The 11,293-nt window shown below is 44.7% G+C and overlaps 1 protein-coding gene across 1 annotated transcript; it reads right to left on the bottom strand.

Annotated features, from left to right (window-relative positions):
• Window positions 1-10,572: 10,572 nt before the first annotated feature.
• On the bottom strand, window positions 10,573-11,284 carry C3H11orf71 (chromosome 3 C11orf71 homolog). The gene has a single exon (XM_048343881.1). The coding sequence runs from the start codon at window positions 11,111-11,113 to the stop codon at window positions 10,751-10,753; it is 363 nt and encodes a 120-aa protein (XP_048199838.1). The 5' UTR covers window positions 11,114-11,284; the 3' UTR covers window positions 10,573-10,750.
• Between the last annotated feature and the right edge of the window lie 9 nt (window positions 11,285-11,293).

The raw sequence follows: 11,293 nt of genomic DNA on the forward strand, positions 1-11,293 counted from the left end.
GGCCTGCCCTTTGCTGCAGAGCAGGAATCTGGACTCAACGCCCCAGGCAATTGTCAGCCCTTCAGGTCTGTGCTTACTCAGAGACTCAACCCAAGCAATTAAATCACATCGGTCTCGAGACTCTCGCAGTTCCCGTCATGACAGCCCTTCACGAGTCCTCGCAGCATCCCCGAGAAAGTAGAAAGCAGGGCTAAGTTTTCTAACTTGTCAGCAAGTAGATGTTTCCAGAAGGAATTAACCAGCCCCGGGGAAACATAGAAATGGAATTGAGCAGAGCATAGAAGCTGCTCCGGGCCCCTGCATCTGACCAGAGCTCCCAGGCTTGGTCTCTGTCTAAAAAGAGAGTTTCAGGGATGAGAATGTAGCTTAGTGGTCCAGTGCTTGCCTAGCATGTATGAAGCCCTGGGTTCGAGTCCTCAGTACTACATCAAGAGAAAAAGCTAGAAGTGTCACTGTGGCTCAAGTGGTAGAGCACTAGCCTTGAGCAAAAAAGCTCTGGGACAGTGCCCAGGCCTTGAGTTCAAGCCCCAGGACTGGCAAAAAGGAGAAAGAAGAGAGAGAAAAAAAGAGAGGAAAAAGGACAAAAAGGAGGAGAAGGGGAGGAGGAGGAGGAGGAGGAGGAGGAGGAGGAGGAGGAGGAGGAGGAGGAGGAGGAGGAGGAGGAGGAGGAGGAGGAGGAGGAGATGCTACTGAAAGCTCCATCCCTGCTGATTTGTGGAGAGGATGCTTATGAAGGAAAGGAAGTAAGGTGTGTTACTTTGGGTCAAATGAAGAGGAGGGTGGCATACAGTCTCAAGGTTCTGCAGGCTTGACGCCGGGGGCCGGGGGAGATGTCCAGCCTTTAAGGGCATGCTCAGGGGTGCTCAGGGACTCTGCTCTGTGGCCAAGTGAGTGCCCCAAGGCCAGATGGTGACCTTGGTTCTTGTCTCCTGGTTTCTGGGGACCACATCTCTGAAGCTGTATGTCTTGCTGGACAGTTTAGTCATTCCCCAGATCAGAGGAAGAGAGAGATAGGAGGATAGAGGGGAGCAGATTGTCATTCTGCCTGAAAGAGTGTTAATCTTGAGCTGCCTAGCATGGCAGGGCAAGAAAGGAAAGCATATCTGCTTGAACCCTTGAAGAGCACCATAGCAAACAGGCCAGCCACACAAGCTGTTTGCCATGGAAAGGGATCAGCGTGTTCTCATTGTCAAGAGAGCATAAAAGATGGTTGGGAGGAAGGGACAGCTGAGCCGAGTAGGAGAATAACAAGGCTGTCAGGAAATTAGGGTATAAGTAAGCTACTTCTGGAGAAGTGTGTCTATTTGGATTGAGGCTTCCTGAATTTCCGTGTATCTCCTATCCAAATGATAAACTTCTTGGTCTGTACACCCACATCAAAGGCCATCCTTGGTATTATGCTCCAAGAGAAATGAAATGACTATACAGGTATTTGTAGTTAGTGAAGGATATATATGTAGAAAAAGCAAGGCCAAGTGTCACTGGCTCAAACCTATAATCCTAAGTAATCAGGAGGCTGAGTTCTTTGGACTGAAGTTGGATGCTTAGCCTGGGCAGCTAAGTCTGTGAGACGCTTGTCTTCAATGAACCACCAAAGAGCTGAAGTGGAGCTGTGGTTTGAAGGGCAGTCCTGGCCTTGAGCTAAAAAGCTCAGGTCCCAAGTTCAAGCCCCTGTATCTCAACATGCATGCGTGCGCGTGCGCGCGTGCACACACACACACACACACACACACACACACACACACACTGACACATTCTTGTAATCTCAGCCCTGGAGAGGCAGAGGCAGAAAGACTGAGTTCAATACCAGCCTGGGTTGTATAATGGGACTCAGTTTCTTTTATACATGGAACAATTAGAATTAACAGTAGTCAGGAAACTGGGAACATAATCTGTAGTTCTTCCAATTGTCTTTCACAAGCCAGATGGTTTGAGAGATAGGTATTTCCACTCATTTGACTGTTCCCTTCTTTTCATGTGCTCTGATTGCTTTGTTGAATCGATAGTATAACTAAAGCTTTGACATTTATAGATGGAATAATTTATTAAAGTGGCATAAAGAATAGCTGGAGGATTTCAGATATGAGTTAGATTCTAAGACTCAAATAAGAAACACAAAAACAGCAATCAGAAAAGAAAAAAAATAGATATTTACAGGTACTCTCTGCTATTAGACTAGCCCAACTGACAAGCGTCTATGTACAATTCCTATCATCAATAGAACAAAGGAATATGTTTTCTCCTCTGGCCATGGGTGTGTGAGAAAGGATGAACTTACCTACCTGACTTTTGAAGTTTAATGGATGTATTTATGGAGGAATATTAGAGGTAGCTGGTCTTGATTAAAAAAAAATGCTAAATTTCCTCAACCTGGACTGTGTTTTCAAAAATTCAAGCTGCATTTAGCAAAGCAAGGAAAAAATAAATTCAGGCTGCTAGCTTGGCAGCTGGTCTGGATACAGTATTTTGCTCTGTTTACTCTGTCAGGAAGCCAGTTCCATTTGATTAAATTCTGAAATTAGAATGCATGCACTCTGGAAGATACTGAGCGCCTTCATGCTTTTACCCGTATGGAAAATGTGATTAAGGAAATGAACTCAACGGCTGTAGCACCAGCAGAGATCAATGCAACAGCTGTATTCAACCAGGCTCAATGGGCTAGACCTTTACTTTATTAAAATGGATGGCTTTAGCATGGAAACTGTGTCCACATCACAGAATTGTCCTTCTGCTCTCAACAGAGTCCCAGAGAAGAGCCAAGTGCAGCTGCCACCAAATATTATGGCAGCCTGAAAACTCGGATCTTCTCTCATGCCACAAAACCAAGCCAAAGGAGGGATAATGAAAGAATTTATATGCACAGTCTTCCCACACTAACATATTGGATTATTTTCAGAATTGCTAGTATGTCCTAATTTGGCAAGAGTTTTAGAATCTTCCCCCCCAAAAAAAAAAAATCTTGACATTTTGTGACTTTTTTTTGCATTGTCTAAAGTGAAGTAGACAAGGAGTAATCATTTACATGTGAAAGATGGCCAGAGGCTAAATATGACCAGATAACCCACAAGAAAATATATCATCGTGTTTATTTACTTGGTTATCAAGCTGAAAGAGGGGATTTGCTTAGAAAGTACTTAAATTGGAGCCCAGGATTGCCAAGTCTTCCCTTTGGCCATATCGGAATTGTTTAATAAGTTGAAAGGAAGTCAGAGGATGAGGAGGAAGTATGGCCCAAGAGAATCTGCACTGGAGGAGAGCCCATGAAAGACTTTCTGGGATAGAAACACATTTTCATGGAAATTGCATCTCAGGATCGGATTCCCTGGGCTTCATAGATTAAGGAACTGTTTATGAGGGATGGCAAATAAGGTCCGTTTCTTCAGCACGAATGGGTAGAAGACATGGAGGTGTTAGGGGAACCAAGTTCCATCTCCCTATGATGTGCTAATAATAGATGCTTGCTTGGTCACCATGGAACCAGGGCAAGCAAAGCTAAGGAAGCTCATTAGTTGGTTTAATCTGGCTAGGCCTCCATCTTTACAGATTAGATGGTGCTTTCACATTGGAGGACCTTTGGGATTCTGTGTGTGTGTGTGTGTGTGTGTGTGTGTGTGTGTGTGTGTGTGTGCCGTGTACAAGTGCGCACGCTGGTACTGGGGCTTGAACTCAGGGTCTGGTATATATCCCTGGGAATTTTTTTCTCTCTCAAAGATAGTGCTCTACCATTTGAGGCACAGCTCCAGCTCTGGCTTTTGGGTGGTTAATTGGAGATAAGAGTTTCACAGGCTTTCTTGCCTGAGCTGCCTTTGAACTCAATTCTCAGATCTCAGCCTCCTGAATAGATAGCTTTACCAGCTCCAGTCACCAGTGCCAGGAGGGGGTTTCCTTTTTAGAAATACTATAAAGACTGTTTCTTCAGTTACTACAATCTTTGTGGCTTTTGTTTATCTTCCACCCTTACTGAAATGCAATCACTCACCTACTCCACTTTGGTGAAATGTTTTTTGGTGTTTTTTTTTTTTTTTTGCAGCCCCAGGGATTGAACTCTTGCTAGGCAGGTTCTCTAAACTCCTTGTGGTCATTCCTTATTTTTAAGGTGGGATCTCACTTTACACCAGAGCTGGGCCTGATTGTGACCTTCCCAATTGTTGCTGAGGATGACAGGCATTCACCAGGAATCTTGTAAACTATCTTATGCCTGAGCTGACCTCAATCCACTATTCCCTATTTTTGCCTCTGAATTAACTAGGATTACAGGGTTGATCCACTATACTGGGGCATTTGATGAGTTTTGACCATTGTATATATTTATGAAATGATCATCATGAGCAAATAATGGAACATTTTCATGACCTTTCAGAACATTTCTTTATGCCCTCTCCAAGTTAATCTTCACCCCCAAGCATCTGTGATTGCCTTTTGTTAATATAGATTTTGTTTTTAGATGGGATCACATAATACCTGATTTCATAACCAGTTTTTATCATATGTAACATAAATGTCATTGTAACAGATAAGATTCACATCATTAAGATTTCAAGAACATCTGAATAGCTACCTGGGATATCCCCTTAATTCAGGACTCTCAAATGGCTTCAAGGGCCAGCCAGGCCCACATAGTTCATTTCACGGAATAAGTAAAATGACCTTGCAGAGGGCAGGTAAATGAAAATGCACACCTCGATCCAAAAAGGCATTCTCCTTTAGTTTTATTTGTAACCACACGCTGACAAAAGGGAGTGGAGAAAATAAGCAAGTCACAGAAGAATATATACAGGTTAACATCCCTTATTTTAAGACAGGTGAAACAAGTTGATATTCCACTTAGGAATGCACTTGTAGCAAAAGTAGGTTAACCACCAAAAAAGCATGGGGATGCAAAACACCAAATTTAAGACAGTCATCATGTGTGGCAGGAGAAAATGTGAGCCAGTTATAGACACAAATAGAAGGGAAGATTTAATCTGTGGGGTGGTATTTTAAATTGGGTGACAAGTACATGGGTATTTTACTCATACTATTTTATACATAGGACACATTGTGTTACATTTTTCAGGAAAAAAAAAAACCCAAACCCTGTTAGGCAAAGAGCAAGCCTACGTGGATTTGGCTCTTGGCTACCCTAGCACAATAAGTAGAATTGCACAGTCACCAAGCAAATAAGCTCTGAAGCCAGGCTGCCTGATCACATTTGAATCCCTGCTCTACCACTAAATAGTTTTGTGCCCTTGGGCAGCTTAGCAGAGAATTACTAACATTCTCTGCAAACTCAGGCCCGAAGGCTAGACACAGCTCTGCCAGTTCCTGTACAGCCCTCCAGCTAAGAATGGTTTGTACATATTTTTTTTTAAGTGTTTGGAAAAACTGCCCTCAAACATTGTCATGGAACAGTGAAGGGTTTTGGAAATCAGCTCTTGCTGAAGAATGGATCGTGTGCCCCCCCACCCCACCCCCAAACGAAAAGGTAAAGTTTGACTCACATGTCCAACTATTATTTCACTAGCAACTACCATTGTGTCCCAAGCAATCTCAAGGCAATTTCTACGCTTCTTGTGCTGTTAAAGATTAAAACAAGAAGCAAGATCTCCTTTTCTGCCGAGTTTGGCAGTAGATGTACGTTCTGAGCTCAAACTGGAGTTGAACAGTGTCTTCAGGACCTGAATATAAATGAAAAGAACATCTCATATTTCAAAAGTCATTCATAATTGTGCAGCTGAGAAGCTTCCACCTAATCTTCGATGGGAAGCAATTAATCTGAAATGTAATGACATGCTAAGAGGCAAGTATCAGAGAAGATGTTCAATAAAACAGCATGAATGCCTTTGGAGCAGTGAATATGCTCAATTAAAGCCATGTGCTCGTGGACTCATGTCAGTACTTGGCGGGCTCTATCTGTATGAAAAGACGTTTTCAAAGATGGACTACATAACATCTCATTAAATTCAGCATTAACAAATGAATGCTGGCGGTTGATTTTTCATGGTATAAAGGATACAACTTTGAACCCCAGCTACGTGAAATGTTATGCTCCCCCCGAGAATTCTGTCTTCTCCTAGTATCACAGAAGGTTGTATCCAATCATTCTACTGTGAATTTCACCAGAAGAAATTTTGTGGAAATTTCTTGGGATGTGTATGTATGCACGTGTGTGTGTATACGTAGATATATACATACATAATACATGGTTTGGTTTTGCTTCTTGGATCACAAAGTCTAAAATATTTATGTGTGTGTGTATGTGTGTGGGGGGTGGGGGGTGGTAGTAGGTACGGGCAGTGATCTCTCACATTAACAGCAGGCGGGGATGATGGCTTTTTCTGTTGAGATGGTGTCTCGTGCACTACTTTTAGTACAGGCTTACCTTGTTGTGCCAAGTCGTGAAACCACCACCAAGAAGACCACCGAGATTCAGACATTCCGAAATGCAAAAGCAAGGCAAGGCTTTATTTAAGCGAGCTGCAACTCGGGCCTCGTCCTACCCACTGACACAGCGGAAATTAGGAGGGAGCCTCGAGATGTGATTACACAGGGCTTATAAAGGCAAAGAACAAAGTTACAACAATCAGGTGTTCAAGCAAGCAAGATTAGGATACAGGTACAAATCTGATTGGCTCAGGGTTCGATTCTAGGGGTGGTCAGAGTTAAGCATTCCCAGCGGTTAAGAGTTCTAGACCGACTGAGCCCTAATGGGCTTGCCCTGGGTTTGCTCACAGGGCCTGCTTATCTCAGGTTCGCATGGTAAAGTGGGGTTCACGTGGTAAAGTGGGGCCTGACTTCAAAGTCTGGCACTTCAACCTGAAGTGTGATCCTTCCAGTGTCAGCCTCCTGCTAGCTGGGATAGGAGGTACGTACTGCACCACTGTGCCTAGCAGTGAGTTGAAATGGACCTTCCAACATGTTTTACCTGGACTGGCCTCAAACCAGGACCCTCCTGATCTCTCAAGAGTAGTGCCTGGCTTTTTCTTTTTCTTTTTTTTTTTTTTGTGTCAATCTTGGGGCTTGAACTCCAGGCCTGGGCACCATCCCTGAACTTTTCTGTTCAAGCCTATCACTTGAAGCACAGTTCTGCTCCTGGTTTTTTGGTGATCAATCAGAGGTAAGAGTTTCACAGACTTTCCAGTCTGGGCTGACTTAGAACCGTGATCCTCAGATCTCAGCCTCCTGAGTAGTTTAGGATTACAGGTGTGAAAATCAGGGCAAACTTTGGCCCTGGAAAATATATATATATCCTTCTCTTGGGAAAATTTGTTTTTGTTTTAGAAAATTTCATAGACAGCCTTTTGTTTCTACATCTCCAATTCAGGCTTTGTGACCAGGACACACTGCAACTTGGTTGCTTCTGCAGATGTTAAGAACATGGGAAACACCCACGGAGTCAGACTGAAAATAACAGCATTTGTGTACAAGACTCGCTCTCCAACAGAACACAACAGGCCACACCATTTTGTCTTCTGGCACATACACTACTATTCAGATAGCCTTATTTCTGATGACTACACGAGAGAACAACAGAAATTCAGTCTCTCTTGGTTATCCTTTGCTCTTGTAAATTTGGGCAGTCTTATGCCAGACTTTTGTTCTGTCGGTTACAAGCCTCAGTCTTATCCCTATCATGCTAAGGAATACAATCGAGGCAATTTAATGCTAGATCATCTTCTTAGTGATGACTATATGCAATCAACTGGTTTGTCTGTTCCCTCTAATAAACAGTGCTTTGTCCTTTGTAATGTCCTAGTTTGCTGATGTAGTGCCCTATGTATTATATCTTAAAAATTTCTTATTCACAATTGCATTTAACCAATTTTTTTAAAAGTACAGAATTACAGATCAAATGGAAAAGAACCTAAGAAATATTTTAGTCCTACTTTATATGGTAAGAATTGCTGATAAAATCCTTTACAGAATTCAATGTTTATTTGAACCTGCAGGCTGTTGATTTGTTACGTTTGAAGTGGTAATTTTCCTTTATTAGGCATTTCCAGGTCTTAGTTTTCATTATTCTTCTCCATTCTAACATTCAAGTCTATGAGGTCTTCCTTTCTCAATCATGGGTTTTCTGAAGACTCAGCCTAGAGCCAGACATCTATTGCCTAGTACAAGCTTTCGACTTCTTTTAGCTATCTGTATAGTGTCTATTACATAGTGTCTTTGAAAAAATAGAGGAAACAATTACTTAAAATCATTCTGTTGTTCAGAGAAAGAAGCCCAACTGGAAGTTTTCAATGCCATTTGCTTCCATTTTTACGCCCTTAGAAACCTTACTGCATCTCGTTTAGACTTTCTCAAGAAAATGAAAGTGCAATATTTTTCTTTAAATAAAAAAGTTTCATAGTTATCGTGGAACATAAGTGATGCATAAGATTTTTTTTTTTCAGTCCTGGAGCTTGAACTCAGGGCCTAGGCACTGCCACGGAGCCTCTTCTGCTTATGGCTAGTGCTCAAACACTTGAGCCACAGCGTCACTTCTGGCTTCTTCTGTTTATGTGGTGCTGAGGAATCGAACCCAGGGTTTCAGGCATGCTAGGCAAACACTATCACTAAGCCACATTCCCAGCCCAAGGCCTAGTTCAGGCACAGAATCATCAATAATCTCAAAAAACAATGAATATTAGCCTCTAGCACACTGCCTTATATATAACTCAGTAAAGTTAATATTATTCTGTCAATCATCCTTCTTGTGACCTGGTTCGTGGATGTCTCTCATGAATCATGTAAATTCTCACTTATCTAATTGTAGTCCTAACAATTAGGTATTATATAGTGTGTGGCAATTTTTATTTGAAGTATCTTAAGAAAGTCTAAACAGACAAGAGTTCAATAGGAAAAAGCTCCTCTACTTATTCCTATAAAAAAACTGGGGCTGGGAATGTGGCTTAGTGGTAGAGTGCTTGCCTAGCATGCATGTAGCCCTAAGTTCGATTCCTCAGCACCACATAAATAGAAAAAGCCAGAGGTGGTGCTGTGGCTCAAGCGGTAGAGTGCTAGCCTTGCTCAAAAGAAGCTCAGGGACAGTGCTCAGGTCAGGGACAGTGCTCAGGCCCTGAGTTCAAGCCCCAGGACTGGCAAAAAAGAAAGAAAAAAACTGGCACTTCACGCCTACTAACTGAAACCAGGTGTGGAAGTGCACATAATCAGATCACTAGGGGAAGCTAAGGAAAGAGGATCTCTATTCAACTCTATTCTGGGGCTATGAGCAAGACTGTGTCTCAGAAAAAAAATCAATAATAACAAGCTGTTGGCAAACAATGTGGCTAAGAAAAATAGTAGAGGTGTGATCAGGTTTAAAAGGAACCTACAAATCTGGTGACAGCGGCTCATGACTGTAATCCTAGCTACTTAGCAGGCTGAGATCTGAGGGTAGTGTTTTGAAGCCTGCCTCTGCAGCAAAGTCTGTAAGATTCTTCATCTTCAATTGAACTCTCCCACCCTACCCAGAAGTGGAGCTGTTTCAAGTAGTACAGTACCAGTCTGGATGGTCTTGAGCACAAAAGCTCAAAGTTCAAGTCCAAGGACCAGAAAACAAAGGCAAGGAAAAAAAAAAAATCCACACACAAAAAAACCCCCCCAAAACCGGCAACAACAAAACCCACCAGGATAGTGCACTATCCAGGAAAGCCATTGCAACAGATAGTGGTTTTTATTACTGTATTTAATGAACAGTCCAGTGTGGTTATTACCCATGAATCGACTAGCCTCTTCCTTTAGAATATGGCCAGACTGTGTAAAATTCACCCACTGTGCTTACAGGAGAGAAGCACCCTTAATACTTTTGAACGGCTGGAATAAAAACAACAACTTTTAAGATACTAGAGTCAACAGGTGAGAGGTGACTTTTTGACGAACGGTTTTCCAGTGTAATTTGTTATTGCTGGTGAAGACTAAGGATCTTTTCCTTGAGTGCAAGTAAGAAAAAGTGGCTAACAAGGTAAACATCCATTTGGTTCCTTAGGCCAAGTAGGGAATGAAACTAGCTTGACTAGTTTGGAAGAAACGGTTTGAGTTTTATGGTTTACGCCTTGTTGTTAGCATGGAGACTGGCCTTTGGAGATGGCCCTGAAGGTAGAAGAGTGCTAGGGAAAAGATGGCATTAGCCAGTGTAATAGAAAGGACTTCCAACTTTCACCAACACAAAGTAATGTTAAATGAGGTGAGGGGGGAAGGCGGCGAGAGCCATTTGAATTACTAGAAAGGGACTCAAGCAGGGCGCCACGACTCATGCTTGTAATCCTATCAGTATACTGAGATCTGAAGATCACCCAGAAGGATCACCGTTTAGAAGCCAGTCCGGGCAGAGAACTCCGTGACACTCTCATCTCCAGTTAGTCCCCGAAAAAGCTGGAAGTGGTGCTGTGGCTTAGGTAATGAGTGCTTGCTAGCCTCGAGCAGAGGCAGCTTAAGAGACAGCACCAAGGCCCAGAAAAAAAAAAAGGGGGGGTGGGGTGGGGTGGAGGTGGAATCAGTGGAGGAGGGCTGTGGGAAATGTGATCCCCGGGACGCCCCCCCACCCCGCCCCCCATCAGGAACAGTTCCGCTCCTTCCCAGGCGAATCATTCCAGGCTACGTGGGGGTCGGTGGGGCAACCTTTCCTTTTCAAAGTGCTGCGCTGTCATCAACCAACCCCTCCGTGGGAATTCTGACCTGAGAGTGGAAAACACAACCTTTCTTGGAAAGAAAACCGCAGGGACGCCAGGGCAGATATGAGAGAGGCCTTGTTCGCAAGCTAACTCTTAACAGAGGGGAGGGCTGGGCTCTACGCCGCGAGTCGGGCGGCGACGAGGTTCCCGAAGGCGATCAGGCGCTGCTGCAGCACGGTTCGGAGCAGGTCGAGCTTGACCGCCGGGGTCGGGTAGGGCGAGAAGCGGTTCTGGCGGTTCCGGAGAAGACGGGCCGGGCCCCGGCCGCCCCCGGGGCCCCGCCGGCCATCGGTCCGCCCGCTCGGCCGCCCCGTCGGCCGCGGCCCCGGATACACCGCCTCGGGCCCCGCCACCAGGAAGCTGTCCCCGGACACCATGGCCAGGGCCTGGGCCGAGGGGCTGAGGTCGCCATGGGAGCAGCGGTACGCCACCCGGTCCCGCTGGTCGCCGGCCGACAGGGACGCACCGTTCAGGGCCATCGTCAAACACTGCCCGCAGTGTCTGGGTCAGACGGGGGCCTTCGAAGCTCCGCAGGTCGGTGCGGCCCACCTCGGACGCGAGGCCGCCCTATCCCGGGGGCGCCATCCCTCCAGGCGGCGACACGCCGAGCGGCGGCCTGGCCGCCACACACACACACACACCGGAGCAGCTGCCGCACG

This window comes from Perognathus longimembris, chromosome 3 (genome assembly GCF_023159225.1).
Source record: "Perognathus longimembris pacificus isolate PPM17 chromosome 3, ASM2315922v1, whole genome shotgun sequence".
NCBI lineage: Eukaryota > Metazoa > Chordata > Mammalia > Rodentia > Heteromyidae > Perognathus > Perognathus longimembris.